At 41.6% G+C, this 26,495-nt stretch overlaps 1 protein-coding gene across 1 annotated transcript in view; it reads right to left on the minus strand.

Annotated features, from left to right (window-relative positions):
* LOC131944219 (uncharacterized) overlaps positions 1-26,121 on the minus strand; it is a 51,290-nt gene extending 25,169 nt beyond the window's left edge. The window contains exons 1-4 of the mRNA XM_059304758.1: positions 25,609-26,121; positions 25,290-25,309; positions 20,813-20,928; positions 7,354-7,530 (exon numbers count right to left, since the gene is read on the minus strand). Of these exons, the coding sequence (XP_059160741.1) occupies positions 7,354-7,530; positions 20,813-20,928; positions 25,290-25,309; positions 25,609-25,880 (585 nt within the window). The 5' untranslated portion in view covers positions 25,881-26,121. The remainder of the gene's footprint in view (positions 1-7,353; positions 7,531-20,812; positions 20,929-25,289; positions 25,310-25,608) is intronic.
* Between the last annotated feature and the right edge of the window lie 374 nt (positions 26,122-26,495).

Below are 26,495 nucleotides of genomic sequence, written 5' to 3' on the forward strand. Positions count from 1 at the left end.
TGGCCCAGCCGCCTCTACTTCCCTGGCCCAGCCGCCTCTACTTCCCTGGCCCAGCCGCCTCTACTTCCCTGGTCCAGCCGCCTCTACTTCCCTGGTCCAGCCGCCTCTACTTCCCTGGCCCAGCCGCCTCTACTTCCCTGGTCCAGCCGCCTCTACTTCCCTGGTCCAGCCGCCTCTACTTCCCTGGTCCAGCCGCCTCTACTTCCCTGGTCCAGCCGCCTCTACTTCCCTGGTCCAGCCGCCTCTACTTCCCTGGCCCAGCCGCCTCTACTTCCCTGGCCCAGCCGCCTCTACTTCCCTGGTCCAGCCGCCTCTACTTCCCTGGCCCAGCCGCCTCTACTTCCCTGGCCCAGCCGCCTCTACTTCCCTGGCCCAGCCGCCTCTACTTCCCTGGCCCAGCCGCCTCTACTTCCCTGGCCCAGCCGCCTCTACTTCCCTGGCCCAGCCGCCTCTACTTCCCTGGCCCAGCCGCCTCTACTTCCCTGGCCCAGCCGCCTCTACTTCCCTGGCCCAGCCGCCTCTACTTCCCTGGCCCAGCCGCCTCTACTTCCCTGGCCCAGCCGCCTCTACTTCCCTGGCCCAGCCGCCTCTACTTCCCTGGCCCAGCCGCCTCTACTTCCCTGGCCCAGCCGCCTCTACTTCCCTGGCCCAGCCGCCTCTACTTCCCTGGCCCAGCCGCCTCTACTTCCCTGGCCCAGCCGCCTCTACTTCCCTGGCCCAGCCGCCTCTACTTCCCTGGCCCAGCCGCCTCTACTTCCCTGGTCCAGCCGCCTCTACTTCCCTGGCCCAGCCGCCTCTACTTCCCTGGCCCAGCCGCCTCTACTTCCCTGGCCCAGCCGCCTCTACTTCCCTGGCCCAGCCGCCTCTACTTCCCTGGCCCAGCCGCCTCTACTTCCCTGGCCCAGCCGCCTCTACTTCCCTGGCCCAGCCGCCTCTACTTCCCTGGCCCAGCCGCCTCTACTTCCCTGGCCCAGCCGCCTCTACTTCCCTGGCCCAGCCGCCTCTACTTCCCTGGTCCAGCCGCCTCTACTTCCCTGGTCCAGCCGCCTCTACTTCCCTGGCCCAGCCGCCTCTACTTCCCTGGCCCAGCCGCCTCTACTTCCCTGGCCCAGCCGCCTCTACTTCCCTGGCCCAGCCGCCTCTACTTCCCTGGCCCAGCCGCCTCTACTTCCCTGGCCCAGCCGCCTCTACTTCCCTGGTCCAGCCGCCTCTACTTCCCTGGTCCAGCCGCCTCTACTTCCCTGGTCCAGCCGCCTCTACTTCCCTGGTCCAGCCGCCTCTACTTCCCTGGTCCAGCCGCCTCTACTTCCCTGGTCCAGCCGCCTCTACTTCCCTGGTCCAGCCGCCTCTACTTCCCTGGCCCAGCCGCCTCTACTTCCCTGGTCCAGCCGCCTCTACTTCCCTGGCCCAGCCGCCTCTACTTCCCTGGCCCAGCCGCCTCTACTTCCCTGGCCCAGCCGCCTCTACTTCCCTGGCCCAGCCGCCTCTACTTCCCTGGTCCAGCCGCCTCTACTTCCCTGGTCCAGCCGCCTCTACTTCCCTGGTCCAGCCGCCTCTACTTCCCTGGTCCAGCCGCCTCTACTTCCCTGGCCCAGCCGCCTCTACTTCCCTGGTCCAGCCGCCTCTACTTCCCTGGTCCAGCCGCCTCTACTTCCCTGGTCCAGCCGCCTCTACTTCCCTGGTCCAGCCGCCTCTACTTCCCTGGTCCAGCCGCCTCTACTTCCCTGGTCCAGCCGCCTCTACTTTCCATAGCGTGATTTAAGTAGCCATCAGAACTGAGAGGACCCAGGATCCGAACTCAAAACTTTCGGCATAGCAGTCGTGCACTCTAATAACAGTGCTAATGAACCGTGTCAATGTTTGACCAATTAACTTGACCTACTGCTAGACCATTTAATTTACCTCTCCCCACCCCCTCACTGATGCGTGACTGACCTGATGAAAAACCAACAAGCAACACGATAATTACGAACTTGATGAAGCACTTTGGCCTAGGCCACGTCCATCAATTACTCTCCTCCCTAACAAAAACCTCACCCCCCCCCCGGGAGCCAGACAATAACCCAACACTATTGTTTTCTAAAGGAGATAAATCTCCAGTTTCGACACGGAAATTCCCGATTTTTGTTTTGGTTTGGAATTCCCGATTCGGCAAGGGTAATGAAACACAGCAACAAGATACTCCGTCTAACTTATTTTCTCCTCAAGTTCGAGTCATGTGACCACAGGTCAACAACAGCAATTATTTACGTTTAAAACCTCGTCTTCCTAGGGCCTCACGCTAAAAACAGATTGATTCAAGTTATTGGAACACAATTTAAAAAAAAAAAAAAAAAAAAAAAAAAAAAACGAGGTATTTGCTATTTGTTCTTGTTATTTAACGATTTATTATTCCCAAATCGGAAAAAAAATAATCTAAAAATAACCCCTAATCAGCAGCTGCGCCCCCTCCCCTGATATTACCAGGTCGATCATTACTCCAAACATGAGAACCCGGATGTTTGTGTTACCACCGACAGATCCCCACAGACCATCTCACACATTGACGACCAGCCTCACTAAAGCTATTATTGACTGGCGGATGAATCGCTCCCCTGGTGTGATGCCGCGACAGAAATAAGATCCGTTTATTTGTTTCGGGGCGGGTGGTTTTGTTTTGTTTGACTTTTTACTCTGGCGAATTTTAGGAGGCTAGCGTTAGGCTTAGATGACATCAGGAGGCTAGCGTTAGGCTTAGATGACATCAGGAGGCTAGCGTTAGGCTTAGTTGACATCAGGAGGCTAGCGTTAGCCTTAGTTGACAGTAGGAGGCTAGGCGTTAGGCTTAGTTGATGTAAAAAGAGAATAGCGTTAGACCTAATCGATATAAAAAGGTTAAAGTTTGGCGTAACAGATGTCGCAGACGTGGATTCGGCGAGAGACTCCTGACATCTGGACATGATGTTGATAAATCAGACATGATGTTAAGAATCGGCTGGGTATGATGCTAAAGAGCCGTACATGACGCTATGGAGACCGGACGCACGTGACCGGATATGACTCAAGAACTCACTTTATAGTTATTTAAATAGTAGTGTATAATTTATTTTCTACTTTTTAGTGCATTATTACATAAAAGCTTGTTATTAAAACATTTTTTAATGATTTAAAAAAAAAAAACTTCCGGTTCTTATATCGTCTGCTTGAGCAGACGTGTCACCGGTTATTCCAGAGGTCAACACCCGGTTGTGATGTTGCAGTCGATAAAAAAACGGTTTCGAGGGTCAATCTAGATTGATGTGGACTGGTGATGGTTTGTAGGGGTTAAATTATTGTTGTAGGGTTTAAATTATGGTTGTAGGGTTTAAATTATGGTTGTAGGGGTTAAATTATTGTTGTAGAGTTTAAATTATCGTCACCTGTAAGGGTGGATAATTAGAGTTACAGATCGAATCAAGGCTTCTCACAATACACATTGTTGTCTTATGTAAGGGCGGATTACTCTACTCCAGCAGTGTTTTTGTGCCAGGGGTCGGCAACCTGCGGCTCGCGAGCCGCATGCGGCTCTTTTGATGTCAAGATGCGCCCCCTCAGCTCCATGCACAAATATTAATAATTATTTTAATTTATTTTTAAAACTCATAAAAATATTAGTCTGCAATACTCGGTAATTAAAGATTTAGATCTAATAACAATGTAAAGTTTCTAATTTCGAGCAGAGCTTGCTAAACTACTTTAATATGTTTTGTGAGAAACATGTGTATGTTTTTATATGAATACATATAGTTTCATATTTTAAGTTATTTATTTTAAATATATATATATATATATATATATATATATATATATATATATATATATATATATATATATATATATATATATATATATATATATATATATATATATATATCATGTGGATGTTTATTTACCGTTCGAGCTAACCATTTGCTAACCATGTTTACCAGTTTTGGTATTGTTTTAAACATAGGCGTTTGTGGAAACATAATATTAGAACGTGACATCAGCAATACAACTTTTACAGATCTTTCGCACCTTTACAAATTAGGAATTTGATTTAGCTAATAGTTTTCTGTTTTAAATAAGAGTCAATAAATCATTTTAACATCAATTAACGGCAAATATATGACAATATTTTGTAAGACATATACATAATGTAAAAACTGGTTACTTTTATTTTATATTTAATTTCAGTCAAATTAAAAAACAATTACCATTTGAAAATATAAGTATGGATTATAGGTTGTTTACCTTGATTTAATTAAATGTATGAAATGGGATGTAATTCACAAAATAAACAATTCTTTTTAACTTTTCACTACTGTTTAAATCGTTAAGAACCTATGACTTAAGTTAAGAACTTGCGTTTAAAATTTAAAAAAAAATATTAACGGAGTATTTTTTAAATTTCGACGCATCAAAAATAATATGCAGTAGACGCAACTCCGTTGATGAGATGCCTCAGATCAATATTGGTGACAAGGAAAAAAAAACAACAGTTTTTTTGTCAATTTCGCCTTCCAAGCGAACATAAAAATAAAAACGTCAGCTGAACAAAATTTTAAAAATTAATATTTTAAAAGTCAATCTTATAAAAGTTTCAAATGCAGTGAACTTGAAAACAATTTTTTTTTGTTTCTAAGGTTACATTTCTAATTATTTATTTCATTGAGAATTTTTTTTTTACCTTAAATTTCACCACAAGTACTATAAATCAGGAGTCAGTTTACTCCCTCCTAATATAAATAAACCGGGAGTGATCTCCCCTAAACTTTCTCGAATATTCTTATATAAAACAACAGGGGATGAGAACTCGGGCTATAGACATGATTTTTAATCCATTTTAAATACTTACAGTTTTAAAAATAGAATAAAATCTCGTAGACAAAAGATTGCACACCAAGTGAACGCCAAATAAAAAAGTGCATAATAGTGCGCAATATTATTAGTACTTAAAAAATTTATATTTGTTTTTTGAGAAATCGGAAGTAGCGTAAATAAGTACTTCCGGTCAACGGAAATTACTCAAAATTTAACAGAAGGTAGAGAATTAGATCTTATACTTACATGTGAAATTTCATTTATCTATCTGAAATAGTACTCAAGTTATAGGCTTTTGAAAAATTCAAAGTAGAAAAAGTACCACTTCCGGTTATCGGAAATCGCTTAAAAGTTGATACGGATCTACGATTTTGATAAAATACTTATATATGAAATTTCATCAACCTAGCTGTAACGGTACTCAAATTATCGTGTTTACACACGGACACACACACAGACACACACACAGACATACGGACAGAATTGCAAAGCCCAGTTTTTCAGACTGGATTACGCATAAAACCTCTTTAATTTCGATCAATCTGGATTGATAATTTTTGCCCGATTAAAATAAGTCCTCTATACTTCGGATGTGATGAAGGACTGAGATGTAGTAATACGGTGAAAATTGTTAAAATTTCAAGTGATTTTTGTGCACGATTACAATACTTTCTCTATACTTCGTATATACGAGAAAGTAAAAATGGGTCAGACAAATCTCATTTAATATAAACCAGGGGTCAGACAAAATACCACCAAGTATAAATCATGGGTCAGACAAAATACCACCAAGTATAAATCAGGGGTCAGTCAAACCACCACCAAGTATAAATAAGGGGTCAGACAAAAGACCACCAAGTATAAATCAGGGGTCAGTTGACTCCGACCAAGTATAAATCAGGGGTCAGAGAAGCCCATCGCGTGATGAAAGCTCGTTTATAATTGGCCAGCTATTTTGGCTGTTGAACGATACACTTTGTACAACTCCACCAGGGACATGCAGAACCGAGCGGATGTGACGTCATTTTTAAAAATCCTTACATCCCTGAATGTGAGCTAAATAAGGGTGAACTACGTACAACTGTCAGCTTAGCTCCCGTTACAACAGCGCTTATCTCAGAGGGTGATTTTTTTAAAATTGACAGTGTTATATTAAATGTACGAGGCTTAAATGTTTTAAAACTCATTTTTTACGAGATCTTACAAAGAGGTTGGTTTTTTTAATTGAATTTTTTTTTAAGAATTGAATCGTCTGAGATAATTTTGTCATTTTTATTCCATGAGCTGACATCTGCTGCATATCATGACACCACTGACACCATACTATTGAGTTGACATATGCTACACACCATGACACCATTTAGGTGACATCTGATTTTCGTCATGACGCCATTCAACTGACATCTGCTGCACATCATGACACCACACCATAGAGCTGACATCTGTTACACACCATGACACCATTGTACTGACATCTGTTACACACCATGACACCATTGAGCTGACATCTGTTACACACCATGACACTACTGAACTGACATTTCCTATACACACGTCATTTGTCCATCAACACCCTTGAGCCCCTATCACAGTTATACTGTAGCCACCGGTCTAGGGACGGCAACTCTAACTGAATCTTCAAACATTTCTACAACTGTACCACGTGACAAAACCACGCCCACAGCCCCCTGACGACGCCATACAGCACTAATTAAACCACGGATGTGTGAATAGCCATCTCTATAGAGACACGTATATTTGGCTCAGATAATACGACCACTCCCGACCTGCTTTCAATGCGTTCATTAACGTTAATTATACACGTACCAGTCTAAACTGATCGGGGGAAATCGATATCGAACTAGTTGATTCAGCAGGTAATTAAGCAAACACAATGTCGATACAGGCTTGCACTGGGTTGACCTTGGGATTATGGATATGTAAAAAAAAGGGCACCTAATTGACCTGCTTAATTACACTCAGGTATCTAGGGCAACCAAACGTATTCTTGTGGTCAATAATAATTTTTTGTGGTCAATTCAATGTTTTCCAGTGGTCAACTAAAAGTTTACCAAATTATACGGTGGTTCTTAGACTGGTTTCGATCGAACCCCAGGGGTCAGTCTAAGGGGTACGGCGGAGGTCTAGACACATACGATTCATGGTTGGATTTTGTCAATGCGGACGGTAGAACTATGAAGGTTTCGGTGAATATGAAAGTGGTGGGGTTCTGTATCTAGGTGGTATACTGGGGCCGCTTACCTTGACCCACCCAACAAAATGACCACTGACCTTGAACCACCCAACAAAATGAACACTGAACTTGACCCACCCAACAAACTGGTCGCTTACCTTGACCCACCCAACAAAATGAACACTGACCTTGACCCACCCAACAAACTGGTCGCTTACCTTGACCCACCCAACAAAATGAACACTGACCTTGACCCACCCAACAAACTGGCCGCTTACCTTGACCCACCCAACAAAATGAACACTGACCTTGACCCACCCAACAAAATGGCCGCTTACCTTGACCCCGATGCGCAGGGTGACGGGTACCACTCTCCAGCTGAGCATGTTCATCAGGTGTTCCAGGAAGACGCCGACTCTCGTGTGGAAGATGTTGTTCTCCAGGCACCCCTCCAGGGCGTCAAAGTCCACGCCCAGGCACGACAGGAAGTCACGTGATCTGCGATTGAACTCCACCTGGGGAGAGTTAAGGTCACGGACTTATTGCTTGTAGTTTCATTACAATCAAGATTAAAATCTAAACAAAAAAAAACAACAAAACAAACAAACAAGAAAAACAAAAACAAGAAAAAAGACAGACAAAAACACGGGGAAAAAACAACAGACAAAGTAACAAGAAATCCACCTAAAAAATAACTAAGCTAACAGGATAAAAAGCTCGGACAAAGCAAAGGAGATAGCTTTTGTAAAGGGGAATAACTTTTATAAAGAAAAATCACTTAGGTTTACACTCGATGTACTACTACTGAAATTGGATTGTTCTTAGCGGACAATTTTTTGGTAAGCAGTCATTGTAGTGGATGACTTTGGGTAATGACTTGAGCTAATGACTCTTTAGCACGACTGGACGGTTGTGTTGAGTTCGATGAAACACAACACCTAAGGAAAACTAGCTCAGCTGAACACATTCATGAGAGTAAACATCAGGCAGAATCAAATGTTGGGGGGGGGGGGGTCGTCATACACGGCGCCGCACCCCTTGGAGGGTTGGGGGTGGGGCTCAGGCTATGGTGATGACAAGGAAGGGTAGGCAATGTCTTCATTTTCTTGCTCTCAATCAGCTGTTGCTTCTGATAAAAAATGGATCAATAAAACCAATGTTAGCCCAGCGCGCTTATTAATTTAGAAAAAAATCCCCGCTGTTTCAGAAACTAACTGTACAATTTTGGGAGGGTCTGAGTTTTTGATGATGTTTGACATTAAGGTGGGTGTGTGGGAGGGGGGGGGGGTGAAGTGTGGTGGGGGTTAAATTGTCAAAAAAAGCGTAAAGACGTTTATTGACGCCCCTTTAAAGAATTTTCTAAAACAATTGTGTAATTCAAAGAGATAAATTGATAATATTAAGCGTAAATGTTACAATTTATAGTATACATAACGGCAGGGCCGTTTAAGAATTTTTTTTTTCATATTTTCCATGCCCTTTAATATAAATCTCCGATTGTGTTTTTATTTTATTTTGTTCAATAAGCCACTCTCCCATTCTTACAACTAATAAGTATTAATTTCTCTTGAAGCTTACAGGAAGGGAGGGGTACACTTTAAATTATTTTTTCTAAATAAATTATTATATATTTTTTCTACTTCGTGTTGGGGGGGGGGGGGGGGGCGGGCGGTGGATGTGCTCGGGGAGGGGACCTGCAAGTAATTGTGAACCCGACCCCTCCCCAACGCCGCCCCACGCATACGGTGCCGCCTCTCTGCATCCTAACACGTCCCTGTATAATTTAACCCACTCACTTTACTCGGCCATTAAGTTGTTTAAATAACCGTCAACAAATTAATGTGTTAACAGCCACAGTATTGTTTTTACAACGATTTCATCCACCGGAACTATCGCGTGCGGGAGATAATGGCGAAATCAATCGCTGTCGATTGCAGTTGGGACGATTGGTTGTCGCAGTCAATAGCAGCCAGGTCACGTGATACCCGACATTTCTACCCCCCCCCCTTACCCGAACGAAATTGAATTTATATAGAAAATATATTCTTTTAACAGTATCAGTGCCCCCCCCCCCTTTCCCCCGTAGTACTATACGAGAAAGTTTAGGGGAGATCACTCCCGCTTAATTTCATGTTACTTTTAGATGGCATAATAATTATGTTGTCAACATACAAAATTGCTGTGCTAGATGCAACAGTGGTTCCTTTATCTTTATGGACCCCCCCCGCCCAACCCTCCATATTAAGCCTCCTCTCGGTATATCCTGGGAAACTACCTAATGGCATATCGTGGGAAACTACCTAATGGCATATCGTTATATCGACTCGTGCCCCTAATCACTTCTAGAAGTTATGCCTTAGCTTTCAGATATCTTGAATGAACTCAAAAGCCCGATCACAGGATACAATTTAAGCAAAGTATCACGACGCGCATGCGCTAAATCTGGGGAGAAAAAAAGAACATGGGAGCCTACAGTACAAAAACCTCTCGCACAGTACAAACAAAAACCTCTCGCACAACAAAAACCTCGTACAAAAATCTCCCACACAGTACAGAAACCTCTCGCACAACAAAAACCTCTCGCACAGTACAGAAACCTCTCGCACAGTACAAAAACCTCTCGCACAGTACAAAAACCTCTCGCACAGTACAAAAACCTCTCGCACAACAAAAACCTCTCGCACAACAAAAACCTCTCGCACAGTACAAAAACCTCTCGCACAACAAAAACCTCTCGCACAGTACAAAAACCTCTCGCACAGCAAAAACCTCTCGCACAGTACAAAAACCTCTCGCACAGTACAAAAATCCACTCGCACAGTACAAAAAACCACTCGCACAGTACAAAAAATCACTCGCACAGTACAAAAAACCACTCGCACAGTACAAAACATCTCACGAGAGTTGAGCGATATTTTCCGCGAGAGCAATCCGACAACCTTTATCTGAATTTGTAAATTACTCTCGCTTGTAGGTCTTCGTCAGAAGATGAATCTCATTTAGTTATATTTTTATATTTCTCGGAAGAAAACGTTGCCGACCCTTCACGTGATCGGATTAGATGTAAACAGCCACGTGGGACTGGGGTGAGCTACGCGGGGATTATCCGGATTTGTTGAAAATTGCTGGGGGGGTCATTGAACTTTGACTGGAATATTATGGGGCAGTTGGTTTATGGTCTTTAGTTGCAGAGAATAGTGTTAGCAGAGTCATCGACCACTCGTTACAGGTAATGAAGATATAGTTAGTTTCCTGAAATGTATAGTCGTGTCGTGAAAATGTAAAAGCATTGGTCGTTATCTGGGTCATGTGGTCAAGCAGTAGAGCGATATACCTTTAACCCGAAAGTCTAGAGGTCCATTCTCGGGCTCCTTAGGGTTTTCCTGAGTCCACCCAGCTGTGATGGTCACGTGACAATGGAAAATAAACAGATGACTGCCCGACAAAACATCACTTCATATGCGTGAAACACGTGAACTCTACTTCATCTGTCCTATTGATCGCCTGGCTCGAAATGGTTTCTCCAAAGGGCAATTGACATAATCTTAAGGTCGCAACATTTTGTATAGGGAAGCGGGCCACGTTTCGTACCAAAACACAATGCATTGAGAACCACTGCTTGAATAATGCTTGATGACGTCATGACAACTGCAAGCGTGAATGACACAGATGACAGCCCAACACAACAAATCTCAGCCCAAGAAAACATATGACAGCTAAACAAAACAAACAGGTTGTTCTCTTGACGCCAGGTAAAAATAGCATACATTTGTTATGTAAATTCTGTTGAGCCAGGTATATTTAAAGAAGGTACAGTATACTAGCGGTCCTCCCAAGTAATAGGACGGATAGGGTTACGTTACAATTCACAACAGAACTAAAAAAGCAACAACCCATTCATGTTTTGAATATCGAAGAAAGATCGTTGGCTTAAAGTTATTTTTTTTCAAAGTTTATAATTTTTTTTTTTACATTTAAAATCTATCGCAATGTTACGTCAAATGTTTGCAAACGATAATCTTGTGTTATTAGTCATTTAATTTAAAAAAAAAATTTCTAGAGATCCAACAAAAACATCCACAACTATTGAAACGAAGATTTAAATATTCCAGCCCATGAAACACATTTGTAATGCTACTTGTTTAAAAACATTTTACATACTACTTCACCGATAGGGCTCAGGTATAAATTCAACATAAATGTTTTGATATTCTTTACAAAAGCAAAACATAAAAGAAAAACTATTGAATAATTCAAAACAGGATCGCATCAACACTAGAAGGTCCAGCCTTGCCTGATGTTTCTAGCCATACTGCTCCATTTGCCCTAATTTAGCCCCTGGGACTTAACGGACGGGCTGATACATACTTCAAATGTTATCTTTTCTTTTTTTGCCCACAATGTTTAAAGTTTACTTTTAAAAACACGAGAGGATTCGTTTTACGTGGAATCAATAATGGGGTTAAAAAATAATTGATAAAGCAAGGGAGGCTATCAATGCAAGGAAGATAAACCATATTAAATTCGATTTTCTGACAAATGTATTCATGTTTAATCTATAACCGCCAGTCATACGACTGGAGTTGTAATATTTTTTAAAGACGTGGGTTTATAAAAGTATTACAGGGACGTCTTTTTATACGGGACGTCAAGAGAACAGCTAATACTGGACGTCACACATGCTGTCGACATTGGATGTCACGAAAATATATTTTTTTAAAAAGCTGAAAGCTACTCTGTGGACATCGCGAATAATAATATTAGGTTTAAATGACGACTCTATGTGTAGCAAATACTGACAATATTAGTTGTTACAAATACAAATAATGACGTTTCGTTGTATCGCAAATACTGCCTCATAAATACTGACTGTGGGGGGGGGGGGGGGGGCGAACTTCGTAACGAAACACATGTATATACAGAACAATACAAGCCGTTGAGGTTAGGGTGCATCAAGTCTGTTAAATATCACGTTTCTCTGTTCCCAGTCATAACGCCGACACCACAGATCTACTTCCTCATCGTTCTATTCGCAGCCTCTGACTACCACACACGTCCACCGCTACACACCTTATTCCCGCTCACAGCACAACAGCTATCTCTCCACCAGTCGCTTCCCTTGTTACCCTCGTTCACTCCGTACAACAACATACACGTCAACACATCCGCAACACACACACACAGAGCACTCCGTCACACATACACACTGATAATATTAGATGTCACAAATACTGACACTATTAGGTGTCAGAAGTACTGACACTATTAGGTGTCACAAATACTGACGTTAAAGACGTTACAACAACGACCAATCAGGACCTCCTACTGTAAACCAAAACATCACACAGCTGTCAACATTGTCATACAACGGTAGTAAAAGAAAAATGTTTCTATGTAAGAGCGTGATGGGTGATATTTCTAGATGTTTCTACAAGAAACAACTACAAATCATACAGAGTGATATTTCTATATGTTTCTACAAGAAACAGGTACAAATCATACAGAGTGATATTTCTAGATGTTTCTACAAGAAACAACTACAAATCATACAAAGTGATATTTCTAGATGTTTCTACAAGAAACAACTACAAATCATACAGAGTGATATTTCTAGACGTTTTTGTATGAAGCAAGTACTAATGATACATACAGATATTTTGCAACAATTTTTAAACAATCTTTTTTTAGGCGTATCTGCATAAAACAAATGCAAATGATACAGACTGTAATTTCTAGAGGTTTCTGCAGGAAGCAAGTACAAATCATACAGACGAAGTACTTTTCGCGCCGAGTAATTTCCGAGGGCAAATTTTTAATTTCCGGTCACGTGCCCATTTTAAATTACATTTTTCAGGCAGTTCCTGGTTGTCTGGGTAGGTTTGAGTAGGTTTTGTTGTGAGTGTGGACAGTGACCTAGCAACCATGTAACGAAGGTAAACAAAGTCCACATTCCACCGAATTGCTCAGGTAAATAAATGGAGCCCTTGAAACAACTGACGCTCTTTAAAAAATAATTAAATTACTAGATTTCTTGTTTCTTCCAGACTTTTTTCTCCGGGGGGCGGGTGGGGGGGGGGTTGAAAAAATTCGGGGGGGGGGAGGACTAAAATTTTCCGGGGGGGGGGGGGGGGGCGGACACTGTTAAAAGAAAGTATATATTCTTTATATAAATTCCGATTTCGTTCGAAGTGACGCCTGGAAGAAACTTAGGATGCGTTATCTGGACATCCTAATTTGTAAAACAAACATAGGCTACACATCTTATTGTAAACAGTATTTGAAGCATCAGATGTTCACACTTTGTCCAGTCGTTGCGTGTTGTGGTGGATACACCATCACAGGGCGCTAGACACGCCAGTACATCAGCTCCATGTGGTGGATACACTATCACAGTGGCTAGACTAGCCAGTACAGTAGCTCCATGTGGTGGATACACTATCACAGCTCCATGTGGTGGATACACTATCACAGCTCCATGTGGTGGGTACACTATCACAGCTCCATGTGGTGGATACACTATCACAGCTCCATGTGGTGGATACACTATCACAGTGGCTAGACTAGCCAGTACAGCAGCTCCATGTGGTGGATACACTATCACAGCTCCATGTGGTGGATACACTATCACAGCTCCATGTGGTGGATACATTATCACAGCTCCATGTGGTGGATACACTATCACAGCTCCATGTGGTGGATACACTATCACAGCTCCATGTGGTGGATACACTATCACAGCTCCATGTGGTGGGTACACTATCACAGCTCCATGTGGTGGATACACTATCACAGGGCGCTAGACTAGCCAGTACAGTAGCTCCATGTGGTGGATACACTATCACAGCTCCATGTGGTGGATACACTATCACAGCTCCATGTGGTGGATACACTATCACAGGGCGCTAGACTAGCCAGTACAGTAGCTCCATGTGGTGGATACACTATCACAGCTCCATGTGGTGGATACACTATCACAGCTTCATGTGGTGGATACACTATCACAGCTCCATGTGGTGGGTACACTACCACAGTGGCTAGACTAGCTAGTACAGCAGCTCCATGTGGTGGATACACTACCACAGTGGCTAGACTAGCTAGTACAGCAGCTACATGTGGTGGATACACTACCACAGTGGCTAGACTAGCTAGTACAGCAGCTACATGTGGTGGATACACTACCACAGTGGCTAGACTAGCTAGTACAGCAGCTACATGTGGTGGATACACTATCACAGTGGCTAGACTAGCTAGTACAGCAGCTACATGTGGTGGATACACTATCACAGCTCCATGTGGTGGATACACTACCACAGTGGCTAGACTAGCCAGTACAGCAGCTCCATAAAATGGGTAAATGTAAAACTAACAAAAAACTCCAAGTAAACAGAAACCCACGAAACAAAAGATGAGCCAGGGTATCAGATTCAGCCTAATTGTCCAGATAATCAGATACAATAGAGGCAACTTCCGGTGTGGGGATCTGGAGAGTGAAATACAATCCGGCCACTAGCAGGATGCTGGGATAACCTTTCAACTTCCGGCATCTTGCCGCCATTTTGATCCTGTCATACCGACCAAACTGAAACATGTCAGGAGTCGCCAAGGGCAGTAACCGACCTTTGTCTATTTGCTGGAGTTACCGAACCTTGTTTCAAGTTTCATCATAACAATGTTGACGCCATTACAGCCCCACGTGACTAGGTGGTGGCTATGACGTTGAGAGCTTCGTCAACACGGCTTCAAAGTTTTTAATTGATTGACCTGTTAATTTTGTTTCGTAGTAAAACATGATTCCAAGTGTTGTACTTCCAGCAAACAAAGAATATAAACGTGTTGTTTCGTTAATTAAAAAAAAAAATCGCCTCGTCAGAAAAGTGAAATTGAATTCATTATTTGCTAGGAGAGATAAACAAGGGTTTCGACCAATGGTGAACGCTGTTTTATTTTAAACAGCCAATGATAGATCGCGTACTAAAGTCAAAACTATTTAAAATTAAAAAGGAGGTGTTTAAAACAAACGTTATATGTCAAGGTAGGAAGAAAGATAGGGGAGGGGGGAGGGGGTTGTAGTAGTACAGAAATTATATAAAGTGCTTATTTGTATGTCATTGCATTATAGGCAAGTCTATAAATTCAATCTTGAAAGACGGGGGGAGGGGGGGGGGGGGGTCTAGTACCCCTTTCAGTCGGGTAAGACGGGAGTCTATTATCCCTCCCAGAAACCAATTTTCCCCATCTGCTCCGTGTGTCACTTTAGCAGATTGTGACAAATCCTATAATGGCTGCTCCTTCGTTTTATCTGACAATGTCAGGGTCACATGTCCTTTTGTCTAACCTCAAGCCTGATACCAAGGTTTATTCATTTACTCAAGTTTCTCATTGAGTGCTCACCAAGGTGCCTCCTACGTGAGCTCACGTTTTCAGGTGAATAAAGAGGATCCGCACCATAGTCTATTGAGTTACCATTTGTTTTACTAAAGTCAACTCATTAACTAAAATCCGAAAAGTTACCAACCATTAGAATTAAAAGTAGTAAAAATTTGAGTCAAAGCAAATCGCATCAACATGTTTAGTAAAATACTATCTTTGTTAAAGTATCTTTTGTAACTATTTGTTTTAACAATCTTTTTTTTTTAGAAATTAAAAAACAAAAACAAACTTTCTTTAATTTATTTTGTGGCAGTTTATTTTAAAGTAAACCCACTTGACTATGTTTTCAGAAAATACCGAATTCGTTAGTCTCTGTTGTAACAACTTGTTTTAAAAGTAAACCAAATTAAGAAAGCTTTCGGAAAAAAAACTGCTGACTTCATGGAATGTTTTGTTGTGTTTTGGTTGCTAGAAAACTCCCAGCTCATTACAGCTTCCGGCGACCAAACATCCATTAACAAAACACACTTTTAAAAAAAACAAAAAAAAAAACAACGAAAACAACAAGAAACATGTCGATCTTAGCAACACCTCTCACTCCCATAAAAAAAAAACATTTCTCACTTATTTGAAACAAACAAAACACCCCTTTTCCCACCCCTTTCGGCACGCCCCTGATAATTATTTGCCTTTGAAAAAACAAAATACCGGCAGCTTCTAATATTTGCTCAATGCACGTCAAAGCGGATGATTTAATTTATTACGTTCTGATAATGGCCTAAAAGCAGGATGCCATCGCGTTTATACGTTAAAAATCTGTCATACCTTTTTTGATATTCGGTCAAGAGAATCGCTGAAAATTTAACTATTTCCAGCCAAATGTATCTAGTGAAATATGTCAAGAAGTTATCGTGCTGCAAAAAGGTTTCAACCTTCGGTCTTCAGTAGAGAACGGCGATTAAAATTACAGCTACTTAAGTAAAGCAAGATGAAGGTGGCGGGGTTTGAAAGGATCACAACTAGCGTACATTATCACATCTAGCGTACATTATAACATCTAGCGTACAAGATCACATCTAGCGTACATTATAACATCTAGCGTACAAGATCACATCTAGCGTACATTATAACATCTAGCGTACATTATAACATCTAGCGTACATTATAACATCTAGCGTACAAAATCACATCTAGCGTACATTATAACATCTAGCGTACAGGATCACATCTAGCGTACATTATAACATCTAGCGTACATTATAACATCTAGCGTACAATATCACATCTAGCGTACAAGATTACATCTAGCGTACATTATAACATCTAGCGTACATTATAACATCTAGCGTACAGGATCACATCTAGAGTACATTATAACATCTAGCGTACATTATAACATCTAGCGTACAGGATCACATCTAGCGTACAATATCACATCTAGCGTACAAGATGACATCTAGCGTACATTATAACATCTAGCGTACATTATAACATCTAGCGTACAATATCACATCTAGCGTACAATATCACATCTAGAGTACATTATAACATCTAGCGTACATTATAACATCTAGCGTACATTGTAACATCTAGCGTACAATATAACATCTAGCGTACATTATAACATCTAGCGTACATTATAACATCTAGCGTACAAGATCACATCTAGCGTACAAGATCACATCTAGCGTACATTATAACATCTAGCGTACATTATAACATCTAGCGTACAAGATCACATCTAGCGTACAAGATCACATCTAGCGTACATTATAACATCTAGCGTACAAGATCACATCTAGCGTACAAAATCACATCTAGCGTACAAGATCACATGTAGCGTACAAAATCACATCTTGCTTACAAGATCACAACTAGCGTACAAGATCACATCTAGCATACAGGATAACGACTTACTAATTTTCGATGATCTTTTCAAACGACATGTTGGACGGGGTTTTAAAAATGTCGCGTCTGGCGTACGAAACAATATCTGATGTTTTAATTTCTTGAGTGTCGTGGTGTAAAAATAGCATTGTTTTTAATTGAATCGCGTGGAATCTGATACAGCTCCCAATGTCCGCCAGTCTTCTACGGAATACCAGGCTTAAGGTCATTAGGTCGTAAGGTCACAGCGGGTCAAGGCTTCAGCTTGGAAACTGCAACATTATAAAGCGCATTATTTTCATTTAGATTAGCGCTGTGTTTAAAAAACTCTATTGATAACACGAGCGCTTATGTTTTTCAACGTCGCGGTGATTTCACGGTGACCAACATTCTATTATATTAAAACTTGCGTATCGATTTTTGGTCGAACAAAGCTATTTTTAATCGATTTCTGGGCTAATCAATCGAATTTCTGACCTCTCTACCTATGACACGAGTTGATCAATCGCAATTCTGGATTAAAGTTTGATTAAACAGTAACCCACACAAACCAGGTTCAAGTAGGAACACACTCTCAGATACAAGCAAGTCATTCCATAGGAAAACTATTTCAGATACAAGCAAGTCATTCCATAGGAAAACTATCTCAGATACATGCAAGTCATTCCATAGGAAAACTATCTCAGATACAAGCAAGTCATTCCATAGGAAAACTATCTCAGATACATGCAAGTCATTCCATAGGAAAACTATCTCAGATACAAGCAAGTCATTCCATAGGAAAACTATCTCAGATACAAGCAAGTCATTCCATAGGAAAACTATCTCAGATACAAGCAAGTCATTCCATAGGAAAACTATCTCAGATACAAGCAAGTCATTCCATAGGAAAACTATCTCAGATACAAGCAAGTCATTCCATAGAAAAACTATCTCAGATACAAGCAAGTCATTCCATAGGAAAACTATCTCAGATACAAGCAAGTCATTTCATAGGACAACACTCTCAGATACAAGCAAGTCATTTCATAGGACAACACTCTCAGATACAAGCAAGTCATTCCATAGGAAAACTATCTCAGATACAAGCAAGTCATTCCTTAGGAAAACTATCTCAGATACAAGCAAGTCATTCCATAGGAAAACTATCTCAGATACAAGCAAGTCATTCCATAGGAAAACTATCTCAGATACAAGCAAGTCATTCCATAGAAAAACTATCTCATATACAAGCAAGTCATTCCATAGGAAAACTATCTCAGATACAAGCAAGTCATTACCTGAACACACAGTCAACTTACTGAGGCACACACTGAATAAGTTTCCTGTACTAAACCAGGGGTCTCCAAACTACGGCCCGCGGGCCGTATGCGGCCCGCGAAGTCCCCTCATCCGGCCCGCGGAGATCTTTCTGTCCAAGGAAAAAACGTTTGTCGGTGATTGCTAAGGAACTTTGCCCAGAAAAATGAAAGACATGCCTGGAAAAAACTGGCCCCCGAACAGAAATTTTATAGTTAATGCGGCCCTCGGACTGAAAAGTTTGGAGACCCCTGTACTAAACTAATGGGACAGCGCTAGACTGCTCAACCGAAAAGATCGAGATCACCCGGGTTCAAATCAGAAGAATGACCATGAGGCCACCCAGCTCTGATGGACCTAATTCACGTTAAGGAAAATAAATGCGACTGGGCATAGTGCTGACCACATTATCCCTTTATATGCCGAGGTCACAAAAACAGGTGAACTCTACTTCACTTGCCCCATGGAGCGTCAGGTTCGAAAAAGAAAATTTACTCTAAAACTAGGAGCACTAAACAGAATCCACTGTTACAAATAGCTGGGTTATATGTTTCGGGGGGTGAAATACAAGATGTGACGGCCATCTAAGCCTGTCGGCTGTAGACAAAATGAATCTTGCATGTTTATTAAGTTAAAGATCCTTAGAATAAGACAACAAAAGTTTACAGTAAACTTAGACGTATCACGTGACAACAGAGACACTTAGTGAAGGATAATAGTTCAATGCTGGTAAAATGTAAAAATAAAAAAAGGATTGTCGTCTAGTCTTAGTAGTGTTACTCCTGACCCCTACTCATGATGCCACAGTCCCTCCTGGTCCCTTACCCATGATGACAGTCCCTCCTTATCGCTCCTCCCACATTTATTTCAAGCCCCCCCCCCCCCACATGTCTGTGAATCAAGTATACCGCCCCGATTACCTCTAACGAAACACAGGATATTTGTGTCCCAAGTCTCAGATGCTACAGAAATACACCTGTGTATTAATCGAGTCAAGAATTGATCGCTCACAGTAATTTTTACTTTCTCGTATATACGAAGTATAGAGAAAGTCTTGTAATCGTGCAAAAAAAAATCGAGATTTTTACAAATCTCGACGTTTTACACCTCACTGATACGGAAAAACATAATTTTGCAATCTTGTCCGTATGTCTGTGTGTCTGTCTGTCTGTCCGTGTGTAAACACGATAACTTAAGTACCGTTACAGCTAAGTTGATGAAATTTCATATATAATTATTTTATCAAAATCGTAGATCCATATCAACTTTTGAGCGATTTCCGATAACCGGAAGTGGTACTTTTCCTACTTTGAATTTTTCAAAAGCCTATAACTTGAGTACTATTTCAGATAGATAAATGAAATTTTACATGTAAGTAAAAGATCTAATTCTCTACCTTCTGTAAAATTTTGAGTAGTTTCCGTTGACTGGAAGTAGTAATTTACGCTACTTCCGATTTCTCAAAAAACTAATGTAAATTTTAAAAGTACTAATAATATTGCGCACTATTATGCGCTTTTTTATTTGGCGTTCACTTGGTGTGCAATTAATTTGTCTACGAGATTTTATTCTATTTTTAAAACTTTAAGTATTTAAAATGGATTAAAAATCATGTCTATAGCCCGAGTTCCCATCCCCTGTTATTTTATTTAAGAATATTCGAGAAAGTTTTGGGGAGATCACTCCCGGTTCATTTTCAAACAACTTTATATACACACTGTTGTAATATTTGAGGGCGATTGGCGCGATAGAAAGTTGAAATTTTCCTGGATAGAAATTGAGTCCATTCATTATCCAAACTACATAATTTGTGAAATTATACGGGACAAGAGAATGTAAAAATCCGGTTATCATTATGTAATTACCCGCTTGTAATTATTACTTTAAAAGAGCATTTATTTAAAAAAATACAGCAAAAATTACATTTGTTTTTGACTTTGCAATTTTGTAATAAAATGTCACCTTTTTTCGCCACTGCATTAGAAAAGCAAAATAAAACCTTAATCGCTAAATGACTAATTTATTACGTCCCATTGACGAGTTATCCGGTAATTACCTCCCTTAAATTAGAAAAAAAAATTAAAATGATTAAATTGCACTTTAAAAAAAATGAAATTAAACCGGAATGTTTAAGTTACCATGACCGAATTCTAGACGAAATCAATGACCTGTGGCACAGGTTGACCCAGATTTTCCATGAACGTACCTGATGCGCCCAGGCTGACCCAGTTTTTTACTTACCTGGTGCGCTTTCTCGATGAGCTGTGATTTCGTCATCTCCTCGTACACGATCACCTGGGTCACGTGGGGGCTCTGGGAGGCGATGAGTGCTGACGTCAGACCCGTGGGACCCGCCCCTGCAAGCAGGGAACACAAGTGTCAGGCAGTGTCAGTTGTAGTGTCAGTGTCTTATAAACCCATTCAGTGTCATAAACGTTATTATATTTTACATTCTTAAAAAGTTAGCACATAAAGTTAACTTCTGAAACAATGACAAGCATATGAAATGACAAATGTCACATTTATTTTCAAAACAAAGTTATAAGCGTAATTTCAATTTCATATGAAAGTTTTTAAATCCGATTTTTTTTTGTACTCACTTAATAAAAGCATATGAATTTCTTTTAAGATTTTAGTGCAATTGAAAAGATGTTAGGCTTAGATTAAGTTTTTATCAGGGTTGTTACACATCTCCCTACTGTTAAGTCGTGTGTCACGGTCGTCACGTGTAGTTGTACTACGTCATTAGCATGTGTACTACGTCATTTGCATGTATTCTACGTCAACTGCATGTGTGCTACGTCACCTGGATGTGTGCTACGTCACTTAGATGTGTGTTACGTCACTTGGATGTGTGCTACTTCACTTGCACGTATGACACATACAATTCATGTCTACTTAGTGTTTTTTTATAAGGGCTACATCTCTTATATCACATTTAAAAAAAAAGTTCACGCGCAGTTCGCTAAGGAAATAATCAGACTGTCAATAAAAATGACAAGAATCATGACAAGTGTTTTTGTCGCTATAAGATTGTCAAGAGAGCAGAAATTAGCCTGTAAATCTACTCTAGCCAGGCCTCTGATACTTTGGCCCACTGTATGTTATAGTGAGTTGTTTGTTTACCTACAAGAGTACGGTGCACGCCGGGACAGGAAAATAAACAATGTTTGTATGGAGGAATTGATGCGGAGTGTGAACAACATGGTAATGTCACTGTGAAGGTGTGTGAGGTGTGTGAGGGTGTGAGGTGTGTGACAGGTGTGGGGAGGGTCTAGTTGTACCGGGTGGCTAAATAAACAGGTGTGATGGGGTGGGGGGGTGCCAGACTTGTTGATAGCTGACTGATTTGTAAAGGTACAAGGTATATTGGTTACCTGCTACTTATGTACCTGGCGGCTCCCTGCTACTTATCAGGTACACGTTTGCTGCCTGCTATTTATCAGGTGCAGATTGCTACCTGCTACTTATATTGGCTACCTACGAACTATCAGGTGCAATTTGGTTACCTGTTGACTACTTTTAGACTTCCTGCCAGTACTACCTGGCTGCCACCCAATCCCCCCCAAGAAAACACACATGTCATTTATCCCGTAACATTTTCCAATCACTGTCACAACCTTGGTGTCAGTATGTGTCAGCCGGTGACACCATGGGAGCTACACCGTCTTTCATACAACACTTACACCACGCGACCAATGACCTTTCTACTTTCTTATCACCTGAATCAAATGTAAACTCGATCAAATCAAAGATAATCCGGGTGAGGGGTGGGGGGGGGGGGGGTTGTAAATCAATACCGTTACAACTTGAGTGTACTGCATGAGATAACAGGGTGAACACTGCTTTAGAACATTCACAGGGTGAACACTGCTTTAGAACATTCACAGGGTGAACACTGCTTTAGAACCTTAACAGGGTGAACACTGCTTTAGAACATTCACAGGGTGAACACTGCTTTAGAACATTCACAGGGTGAACACTGCTTTAGAACATTCACAGGGTAAACACTGCTTTAGAACCTTTAATTCCAGAAGTTAAATACCGTTTAGAAATTGGCACTTGCCCAACTTTCAAACAGTTTAACTGTCAGCGCGGCATGTTGTATATACTAACGGTTAAACCATCTGGCTGTATAAGACATGTCGAATAAGCCAGCGGTTTAACAGTCTAGCAGCTAACGCCCTGTCTGTTATACTAAAGTTTATTAAAGATTTATACTATAAATTATAGTATGACAGATGAGGCCAATACTAATACCCTAATGGTAAATTCAAAGTGGAAATGTCTTTAAGGCAGGTGAAGTAGATCTCATCTGTTTTCGTGACCGCGGGGTATGAAGGGATGTCACATCTGGGTGAGATGTAACCTGTGGCCGAACTCATGAAGAGCTCTACCGCTCGACCACATGTCATACACAAAATATTTTGTAACACACAAATAATAAGAACTGTAGTTCTGTATATACGAATATGCTTAAGGACATTTTTCGCTTTTGAATCTATCAGTACAATTGACAATAATCTAGAGATGTTTAACAAACATTCTTGGAATAGTTTAGTCTGCATTCTTGCTGCCTCCATCTTTTTCCGAAATCTTGTTCCGCCATCTTTTTACCTCCATCTTGTTCCGCCATCTTGGCACCTCCATCTAGTTCCGCCATCTTGCTGCCTCCATCCTGTTCTACCATCTTTGTCTAGCACCGTCGTATTGCGATAGTTATTGTGAAGCCACCATCCCATGTGACGCCAAGAATCCGAAGTTATTACCACTATTTATCGTCACAGCGGGACCATCAAAATAAGACCACTATCTTCAACCAGTGAATTAATGGTCTCGTCACAAAAACGTCGACATATTCTGCATAACGATCGCAATAGATCACCCGCTAAACTGACTTTTAAATTTAATACGGTCAACTACAAGAGGCTGATAAGCGTGGAGCAGACTTTTTGTAAGACTTCAGGACGTGGAGCAGACTTTATGTAAGACTTCAGGACATGGAGCAGACTTTTTGTAAGACTTCAGGACGTGGAGCAGACTTTTTGTAAGACGTCAATACGCGGAACCGACTTTTTGTAAGACTTCAATACGCGGAACCGACTTTTTGTAAGACGTCAATACGCGGAACCGACTTTTTGTAAGACTTCAATACGCGGAACAGACTTTTTGTAAGACGTCAATACGCGGAACCGACTTTTTGTAAGACGTCAATACGCGGAACCGACTTTTTGTAAGACGTCAATACGCGGAACCGACTTTTTGTAAGACGTCAATACGCGGAACAGACTTTTTGTAAGACGTCAAGACGAGGAACAGACGTCTTTAAAACCTCACATATCATCCTTGCATTTCAATCTAGCCATAAACATAGCTCTAACCGTAACTCTAAATATTCCGATTGGGTGTTGTGATTTGCAGTTTTACGTTTGGTGTTCTTTTAGACAAATTTCAACTAGGAAGACCTAACCGAAATATTTCGATACCCTAATCTTCCAACACCATAATCGAATGCTTCAGTACCCGAATATTACAATATTCGATTGTTTTGAAATCCTATTGCTTTATTATCGGAAAGCTTCAATACCCGAATGTTTCAATATTCGAATGTTTCAATATCCGAAGGTTTCAACATCCGAGTTTTTCGTTGCCTTGCTAAACCGTGAGTGGATTAAACTAAAGCTTAAACCAAACACCATGTCACCGTGACACGTGTACGGCCGGTGATCACGAGACAATTGTAGAGTACTCTGAGGCTGCGCATGAATACTTGAAACTTTCTGGGGGTGTGACGCGGTCGATGAAATTATGACACGTTTAATTTTCTCTGGCGGGCTTTAGCTGTGTCATAATCTCATTACACGGGGATTAGGGGAGGGGGGGGGGGGGAGGGGATAATTTGTGGGCTGTAATATTGAAGATAGATTTTGGGGTTGGAGAAGGACGGTAGCTACTTTGAGGTGTCGGGTGTGTGTGAGGTGTCGGGTGTGTGTGAGGTGTTGGGTGTGTGGGAGGTGTTGGGTGTGTGGGATATGGATAATTTAAAAAAAATGTAACGCAAAAATTATTTTCTTTTCTGAAAAAGAGAGCGTTTTTAGGAATGTAAAAGTGGTGGCTTTACAGCACTAAAACCAACTCCACTGACCACACCATTATAATGACACCTTTTTTCTCCCATTGGTTGCTTGGGTGAACGTCAGTCTAAACAACCGCAATCTATTTATATCACAATATCACAATGGCACAACTTTGAATAAACAATCGCGCGGACTGAAATAACTCACCAATAACGGACAAATATCAATACCATGTACTCACGAATAACGACAAATAACATTGATGTGTACTCACCAATAACGAACAAATGACATCACCATGTACTCACCAATAACGGACAAATCACATCACCATGTACTTACCAATAACGAACACCGTGCACCCCCGTGTACTCACCAATAACGAAGACCGTGCACCACCGTGTACTCACCAATAACGAACACCGTGCACCCCCGTGTACTCACCAATAACAAACACCGTGCACCTAGCCATCTGACGTGTACTCACCAATAACGAACACCGTGCACCACCGTGTACTCACCAATAACGAACACCGTGCACCTAGCCATCTGGCGTGTACTCACCAATAACGAACACCGCGCACCTAGCCATCTGGCGTGTACTCACCAATAACGAACACCGTGCACCCCCGTGTACTCACCAATAACAAACACCGTGCACCTAGCCATCTGACGTGTACTCACCAATAACGAACACCGTGCACCACCGTGTACTCACCAATAACGAACAAATCACATCACCGTGTACTCACCTATAACAAACACCGTGCATCCCCGTGTACTCACCAATAACAAACACCGTGCACCCCCGTGTACTCACCTATAACAAACACCGTGCACCCCCGTGTACTCACCTATAACAAACACCGTGCACCTAGCCATCTGACGTGTACTCACCAATAACGAACACCGTGCACCTAGCCATCTGACGTGTACTCACCAATAACGAACACCGTGCACCTAGCCATCTGACGCCTGACGTGGTTGTAGTACGACTTGGTCACCACAAACATGGTGATCACCAGGAATGTCACCAGCAGGTTCTGGGCCACCACCGCCGACTGAGCCGAGCGGAGCGCCTGGACATCGCATCCCACCATGTTGACCGACGGAGGCTTTAGGTCGGAGCTCAGAGAAAAGGAAGCGGAAGTGACTCCATTTTTGGGCGTGTCGATGTGGTGGAGGATATCCAGCGAGTTCTGGTTGAAGTTGAAATGGTTGCAAAAATTCATTTGTTGTGTTGACACCCCGCGGGGGAGGGGTGGGGCCAACTTCCGGTTGGTCTACGTTGTCGGGACATCGTGACGTAGTGGCGACCATCCATTCCACATTTTTATGTAACCTGGCTGTTATCGTTTAGCAGTTTCACAAAGGTTGTTATACATGGAAATTCCTCAAAGGCTGCGATGAATGGAAATTCCCGAAGATGTTGCAATAAGTGGAAATTCCCACGAATGAGCTCTCAGTAATAGTGCGCCTAAAATATATAAACAAAACAACTTTTAAAACACGGAAACAAAAAGCTCATACGAAATATTTTTTAACAAGTCTGATGAACTGACAAAAATTTTGAGAGGAAAATGTAGCGAAACCTAGTTTAGAAGTGATTGATTTCTGTTCTGGTACAACTATTCTTTAGCAGTCAAAATGTTGTTAGAGTTTTCCGATCAGTTTGTTTCGTTTATCGTGTCTACATCTAATCCATGTTTTCAATGTTTAAATCAAAATAATTAGGTCAATGAGGTGACCGATTAATGGATGTTGTCGTTTATTGAAATCTCTGTTCGTTAAGCAAGCCCCGATAGCCTCAGGGGAGGAGCGGGGTGTTAGGGAGGTGGGGGTGTTAG

This window comes from Physella acuta, unplaced genomic scaffold, assembly GCF_028476545.2.
Source record: "Physella acuta isolate Inbredline_101_S28 unplaced genomic scaffold, ASM2847654v3 ptg000486l, whole genome shotgun sequence".
NCBI lineage: Eukaryota > Metazoa > Mollusca > Gastropoda > Physidae > Physella > Physella acuta.